Raw genomic sequence first — 8259 nt, 5'->3', positions numbered from 1 at the left:
CCCTTCCCTTCCCTTCCCTTCCCTTCCCTTCCCTTCCCTTTTGCCCTTCCCTCCTTCTCCACTTCTCCCCTTCTCCCCTTCTCCCCTACCTTCCTCCCTCCCTCCCTCCCTTCCTTTCTTTCTCCAATTGAACAATTGAGACAGGGTCTCACTCTGTTGGTAGGCTGACTTTGAACTCCTACACTCAATCTATCTTTCCGCTAAACTCCTACACTCAATCTATCTTTCCGCTTCAGCTTTTTGACTAATTGGAACGACAGATTCAAACCACTGCACCCCACTTCATAAGTACTTTTCTTAAGTGAGAACTGGAATCTATATGAATTCTAAGGAAAGACTGCTTTCTGCCTTGTGAGGACTTGAAAGACTGCATATATGTCAGACTTTAATACATACATGTAATATACATATATATGTTTTTAAAAGTCAAAGAAAAATCTGTTTGATTTTAAAGCTTCTGAATAAAGTTGATTGTAAAGTCCTTTTTGTTTGTTTTTAAGAATCGAAGCTAATATAAATGAAACTCTTTGTAATTTTGCATTAATGTGGATACAACTGGTAGAGTTTGGGTTATCTATCTGTTTCTGTCTATCTATCTATCTACCCATCATCTATGTATGTTTGTATGTATGTGTCTATCTATCATCTGTCTATCTATGTATCTATGTATCTGTGTATCTATGTATCTATCTATTTAGAGACATGGTCTCAGTATGTAGCCCAGGGTGGCCTCTAACTCACAAAAATCCTCTTGCCTCAGCTTCATGAGTGCTGGTACTACAGATGTGCACCTCCACACCTGGCTTGGAATATTTAAATACAGTTATCAGCTTTATTATGATGGAAGATGTGGAGTACATTATGCTTCCTATATAGGAAGGACACTGGCCAGAAAAATTGGTTGTGAATAGAAGCTCTGCCACGGTTTGGGATATAGCATAATCCCCTAATGATCAATTCCTTTATTTGTAACGTGAAGTTATTAACACTATAATCTCATGTTAGATGATTCATACGTCAAGAGATAATGTTGTACAGCTAAATGGAGTTGCTTTGTCTAATGTCTTGTTTCAGGCCACATGTGACCAGCGTGGCTGCTGCTGGAAACCTCAGGGAGCCATAAGTATTCCTTGGTGCTACTATTCCAAGAATCATGGCTACCAAATGGAGGGCAATCTTTTAAACACAAATGCAGGTAAGTCAGACTCTGTCAGGAGGCAGGAGGTGCAGACCCTGTGGAGGTTGGCTGTGTGTCCCCAAGAGGAGGCATGCCTCTGTGTGTGAGAGAAGGTGGGCCCTGCTCTTATGAAGGACTAGAGCCTATCTGGACATGAAGGAACAAGCACTCTCTGCCTAGGGATTCACAGATCATGTTACAGCTCTGCCTTCCCCTTTATTATCTTTGTGAGCTTGCGTAATGGTCAGTACCACTTTAGACCTCAAGTTTACCACCTTTAAAGTGCGGGATTGGAAATCAGTAACTTCTGAGATTACTTCTAATTCTACTCTGATGTAATTTTTATGAAATGGAAACATTCTAATTTTATAAACCTGTTACAGAGTTTATTTAGTCAACATCAGTGTTCATGAACCAATCATCCCCTTGTTTTGTTTTTACTCTAAAGGGAAGATTATCACAGTGAACATTATGGGGGTCATAGCAGGTGACTAATCTGGGGAGGCTCTTAGTGTAAAGGAAGAGGTGTTTTCCCATTCCAGATGCTCTTGGCCCATTGGACTTTTCTATGAGAACTCAACGTTCACCTGGTTTACTATTTAGGAAGATGGCATCAATTTATATGATCACCTGAAATGTAATGTGAAAATAATTGAGAAAGAATAGTGCAGCCAGGTGTGGTGACTCATCTTTGCAATTCCAGCACAAGGGAGGCTAAGGGAGTAGGATCAATCACAGTGAATTTGAGACTAGCCTGGGCTAGCTACAGAGTGAGTTCAAATCTAGCCCGAATACATAGTAAGACCCCATTTCATAAAAAAAAAAATAATGTCAGTATTGAAGTTGAGGGTGAGACTGTGAAGGGTATCTGGTTAACACAGACTGATCCATGGGCTGGTGGAATGAGTCACATCTTTGGGGGACATTTTCGGTCAGATTTTATTTAAAAAAAAGAGGCATAGATTTTTGGATGAGATAATAGCAGTACCTAGGTTCAGGACCTGGTCTAAGGTAGTATGATGAGATATTTATCTATTTCTTCCCTTCTTTGGCAAATAGAGGCTTTTTATTAGTTCATTTTGCCCTAAAGCTTAATTATTATGTAGAAATTTACAGATTCAGCTATCTAAACCTTTTCTTTCCTTCATGTTAGGATTCACAGCCCAGTTGAAAGCTCTGCCTTCTTCATCCTCGTTTGGAAATGATGTTGACAATGTCTTTCTCACGGCAGAATACCAGACAGCTAATCGCTTTCACTTTAAGGTTTGTAGTTTGTTTATTTTTTAAAAATCTTTTTCAGAGGCTCTTGTCCCCTACCTGATACAGTTGCTGTGCTGCCAAGTACAACATTTTGCTAATAGAGGTATTTTTCTCTATGTCATTATTATTTAACACTTGTATATTGAAAGCTTCCATAGTCTTCCTTCTGTGGTAACTTCTTAGATATGTATTAAAGAGTTAACAGGTGAGGATCTGGATTTGGTTTATTTGCTCTAGATACCATGTGAAATGTATAGGGAGGAGAAAAATACAATTATCAGAGCTTTGAATTTTCTAGGGATAATCCATCTCTGCAGAATTGTAGTATATATCTCTCCCTAAAGGCTAACTTATGCTCAACTGCAAAACATTTGAAGTAGGTAACATGGTAAATAATTTCCTTGGGTGTAATGCCAGTTCAACCAGTGTCTGATTTCTAGTACATCAGTCCAGATACCAGAAAACACGTGTTTTTAAACAGAAAAGTTATCGTTTTGGCTTTCTTTCTATTCTGTCTAGTTGACTGACCAAACCGAAAGCAGATATGAAGTACCCCATGAACATGTACAGCCCTTCAGTGGAAATGCTGCTGCTTCTTTGAACTATCAAGTTGAGGTCTCCAAACAGCCGTTTAGCATCAAAGTGTCCAGAAGAAGCAACAGTCGTGTTCTGTGAGTTTTCGAAGGCTGTCTGGGTGAAAGAGTGGGAAGGTCCTAATGAAGGGAAGTCTGGAAGCTAGAGGAAGGCTGTAGGTTTCAGTCCTGTAGGTGGTAAGCTACTACTGCTGCCCAGCCTCTCTATCTCAAAGTGTACATATTTTTTTTACCTACCTTTTTTTTCTCTCTTCTGTTTGTACAATCACGTTTTCTCTTCATTTTCTACCTATGGTACTACTTGTGCACCAGTAAATATTTGTTGGACAATCTCTGATCATATAAGTATAGTGCTCTGGTCGTGTGGGAAAGTGTCTGAGTGACAAATATAAGAGATGTACCACATGGTTCTTACCGTATAGAAGTCCTATCTCTTGGTAGTCACCAGAAAATGTTACAGGAGAGCAAATGGGATTGATTAAGTCACTGAGAACTAAAAGTTACTTTTCTAAGCACTTATGTTCTCTCCACCTCCCTTACGCACTCATTCCTTTGTTTTTCACCTGTGTCTAGGTTTGACTCAAGCATTGGGCCCCTCCTGTTTGCAGATCAGTTTCTGCAGCTCTCCATCCGCCTGCCGAGTGCTAATGTGTACGGTCTGGGGGAACATGTGCATCAACAATACAGGCATGACATGAATTGGAAGACCTGGCCCATATTTACCAGGGACACAGCTCCTAATGGGGTAAGCGTCAGGATGGCCCCTTTCTGCTGAGTGCCATAGACTCATTCTTGAAGGTCACTACTAGCAGCGCAGTTTAGGAGTTAAGAGTAAGACTAGGATCAGACTATTGAATTTGAATCCTGTCTCTGTTACAGTTATGTGGCTCTGAGCCAGTTACTTTGCTCTCTGTGCTTTCAGTTGCTTATCTATAAAATGGGGGTAACATACTTGTCTCATGGGGTTGTGACTAGGATTTAATGAACTAACACATAAAAAGTATCTAGAAGAATGTCTGTCACATACAAATTTCTCAATAAATGCCAACTTCTTTAAATTACTTTTTCTCTTTGAAATTGTCAGTTGTGGAGAAAATATTATTAATAATTATACTTGAACAATAGTTGATTATGATCTTAGTTTTACATTGACTTTTAAAAGTCACTGTGTTACGAGGTTTGTCAGCAAGAAAGGATAAGTTCCCAATCAAAGCAGTGTATTAGTCGTTTCTGTGTAATGAATGATTGGTGTACTGAAAGAATAAACAGAGTTTTGTTGTTGTTGTTATTTTGTTTATTTTTATCTTTGTTTGTTGGCTTTTTTTTTTCTTTTGTTTTTTTTTTTTTTTGTTTTTTTTTCCGGTACCGGGAATTGAACTCAAGGACATTGTGCTTGCCAGGCAGGCACTGTGCCGCTGAGCTAAATCCCCAGCCCTTTGTTTGTTGTTTTGACTGACAAAATTTGAGACTGTTGTTTTCTTATTTCCTTAGCAATATTCTATGTATGGATGAGGAGCTTTTCAGAATAACAACTAATGAAAGAAATGAGATGGCAGAAATAATTTATTAGTCAACTGTATTTATGTATTTTTTATTTAGTAAAAGATGCCAGAAAAAGTCAGAATAATTTCCTAATTTAACCAACAAAACTGAGGCTCAGAGAGGCCAAATTAATAGCCCAAGGTGGAACAGTTTCTACATAACAGAGAAAAGATCTAACCCCTACTCTGTCCCACCTAAAGCCCATGCTGTCTATGATACAAATGCTCATCACAGAGAAGACATTGAGTCAGAGCACCTTGTCCAGGAACAGCTGATGATCATTGACTGAAAGATTATCAAACCCTTGCCACTCAAAGTGTGCGTCCCGTGTGAGAATTGTTCTGTGGGAGGTATGGGCTTTCAGTCCTCCCGTCATCTATTGAATTGGAGTCCACGTTTAACTAAGAACCCTGCATAAGTTGTGCATACACCACACTCTAAGCAACACTGTTCTAGAGCAGCAATTATCAAATGTGACTACACATCGGAATTATCTGGGGGAAGTGAAAACAACAGTGTCTGTTTCCATCCCTAGACATTCTGATTTAATTGTTCTGGAGTCTAGTCAGGGTGGAGAGCTCTTGTTCTGGAGTCTAGAAGTCTAATCTACACAAGAGCTCCATTTAGCTGCTGATTTCACAGCAACACTTGATAGAACAGACGAGGTTCAGGCAGGTTAAGGCAGGCCTCTTTGAGAAGAGACCTTTGTAAATTACGGCTCCAATACTCATCTCCATACCTTCTAACAAACACTACAACCTTCACATTCTTGTCACATAAATGGTCACAGCAGATTTGTTGTATAAGAAGATACTAATAGCTTTGTTTATATCAACCAGAGAGAAATCCCATCTTTTAAAATTTATTTGCATCTTCATTGACCATGAATTTCCTCATATGACTAAGACTGATTTCCTAAGCTAGTCCAGCAATGCAGTGTTTAAACTACCTGATTACAACATTTTGTTTTTTAAATTATTTTTATAGACTTGGCTGTACATTTCTGGTTTTTAATTTTCTTTCTGCAGGATGGAACTAACTTGTATGGTGCCCAGACATTCTTCTTGTGCCTTGAAGATGCTAGTGGATTATCCTTTGGGGTGTTTCTGATGAACAGCAATGCCATGGGTAAAGGAGCAAAGAAATATTCATGCAAGAAACAAGCACAAGAGCAGTTCTTCAGTCCTTTTTTTACCATAAGGTGATAGAACAAATGAATCTCTTTAAGGATGATTGAGCCATCACTTAGAGCCTTATGTGCTCTCTCATTGTTTCATCTATACTTCATTACCTGCTGGCCCATGGCAGCCATGTGTAAGGGATTCTCTCTTAGCTGCTCATTTCCCTAATCAGGTTGCCTCCTTTGGAGTATTTTCTGTGACAGAATTAAGATATTTAGCCCTTCCTAACTGGTAGAAACTATCTTAGAGTTTAGATGACAGGGAAGGGCTATTTTAATCTTAAGCAATGGGACAATCATCTTTAAAGAGATTCCTTTTTATCCCTACATGGAAACCAAACCTAAAAGACAGCTGTGAATATGGTGACTGGAGCTTAAAGGCTTTTGAACTTATGAAATAAGCTTTGGCTTTTTTAGTTTGCCTCTTGCTTGATGTGGGATTCAGGGAAGTTAGTCCCTCATTGTGGATTATTTCCTTGCGGTACTGGTGAGGGATGGGGATAAGGACAGCACGTTCTGTGGTTGTGAAAGTGAGAGAGGAAAACTTTTCTTCTACCATCTTAGTTTTAATTTTTGGGGCCTCCAACTTAAATGAACAGAAAGAAAGATCAGCAAGGAAAAGAGTTTATTTACATGTGCAACGTACATGCACACAGGCGTGCTCAGTGATGAGCAGCTGAAAGGGATGGTTAGAGTGTGAGTCCTATGTACTAGAGCATTTTAATATTTACCAATGTAGATATTTCTCATTGTTGATATTCTTGGTTGGATTGTTTTGATTCAAAGCAGTCTTACTATCTTAATCCATGAAAGGATAAGGGAGAAAGATGGGAAAATAAGTGACTTTTTGGGAAGACAAATGGGCCCCTAAGAGAGATGTTATATTTTATGCCAGTGTCTATTGGTGCTTATCGGCTCAGAGGATATTAAAGTTAATTCAATAGAAGAGATTTATGACCACTGAGTTGTTTGGTTTTTATTTTTGTCTTTTTGAGACAGGGTCTTTCTATGCAGTTCAGGCTGGCTTTGAGCTCACTTTGTAGCCCAGGCTGGTCTTGAATTTGCAATGATCCTCCTGCCTCAGCCTCTTGAATACTGGGATTACAGGCGTGCACCACCACACCTGGCTCACTGAGTTATTTTGGGCGGTTCTACTTTTAGGCAGATCAGGCATATCAGTAACAAATGCTTCAGTCCTGTATGACTTTTATGCTATGGCAGTTTATTCTGGATGTCTGTAAGGCTGGAAGCTTTTTCACCAGAACCAAGATCCTGGCATAAGGAGCTGAGACTTTCCAGTCACCTGCTATTGCACTTTGTCACCGAATACTTTTGTTTCCATCTGCAATGAGGGTGTATTTTGAGTGTCAGAATTTGTCCCTTTGTACACAAAATGTGAGGCATTAGGATCACATTATTAATTTTCAGATAGTTAGTGATCCTCTGGTCAAGAACTTTGTAGCTGTTACTTTAGAATAAATTTTAATTACTTTCTTGCTTTTTTTTTTTTAAATCTTTTAAGAGGTTGCCCTCCAGCCAGCCCCAGCAATCACTTACCGCACCATTGGGGGCGTTCTTGACTTCTATGTGTTCTTGGGAAATACTCCAGAGCAAGTGGTTCAAGAATATCTAGAGGTAAACTTATGATCTCATGATTATGACTAAGGAAATCCTACATAACAAGTATTTAAGAAAAGTAAATATAGTATGAAGGTGTAAGCCACAAAACTTTATTATAAGTTTGAGATGCTAAAATTTAGATTTCATGTATGCAAATTTGAGATATCATGTATGCAATAGAAACTTGCCTTGCAGCATTTTTATGTTAAAAAGAGGTGCAAGAATATAAAGCTGCACCAAATATGGTCCTAACCATAAAGGGGCTGGAACATATACTTTGTGACATTAATGAATCAGTACATTAGTAAAGAAGGCACCTCTTATGCCTCAAAACCACTGCTTAGGAAAAATTAAAAAAAAAAAAAAAAGAACACTGCTAACATATTTCTTTCAGCTCATTGGACGGCCAGCCCTGCCTTCATACTGGTCACTAGGATTTCACCTCAGTCGGTACGATTATGGAACTTTGGATAAGATGAAAGAAGTTGTGGACAGAAACCGGGCAGCACAACTCCCTTATGTAAGTAAGCTCTCAAAAAAAAAAAAAAAAAAAGGAAATTCTCTAGAGAAACAAGAGCAATTGCTTATACTTTCTCTCCCCAGGTTCTTTTTTACAGTCTTTTTTTTTTATTTTAAAGAGAGTAGTACATGATAAACAAACAAACAAACAAACAAAAAATAGAACAGTAGCAGCATACCAGTATCACAAACAGAAACAAAGCATAAACATTCAAAGTGATACAGGGTCTCAAGACAAATTAATACAAATCAACAGTGGTTGTTACATTGCATATCACTATCCTCAGCTACACTGCTCAGATTATCAGATATAAGAATAAAGATTGCTCAAACCATTAAAGAGAATAAGAAAATAATTCTTCAATAAA

General features: G+C 38.5%; 1 protein-coding gene across 1 annotated transcript in view; it reads left to right on the top strand.

The window, feature by feature from the left end:
• LOC102004723 (maltase-glucoamylase, intestinal) overlaps positions 1–8259 on the top strand; it is a gene marked incomplete in the record, with an annotated part of 238387 nt that overhangs the window by 36786 nt on the left and 193342 nt on the right. Inside the window, 7 exon segments of the mRNA XM_013505005.1 lie at positions 1075–1195; positions 2331–2440; positions 2957–3108; positions 3604–3775; positions 5601–5700; positions 7275–7387; positions 7767–7892. Of these exon segments, the coding sequence (XP_013360459.1) occupies positions 1075–1195; positions 2331–2440; positions 2957–3108; positions 3604–3775; positions 5601–5700; positions 7275–7387; positions 7767–7892 (894 nt within the window).

Source organism: Chinchilla lanigera, unplaced genomic scaffold, assembly GCF_000276665.1.
Source record: "Chinchilla lanigera isolate Chin_1 unplaced genomic scaffold, ChiLan1.0 scaffold00093, whole genome shotgun sequence".
Classification (NCBI taxonomy): domain Eukaryota; kingdom Metazoa; phylum Chordata; class Mammalia; order Rodentia; family Chinchillidae; genus Chinchilla; species Chinchilla lanigera.
Note: the sequence above shows the minus strand (reverse complement) of the source record. Positions and strands in the feature narration are given on the sequence as shown.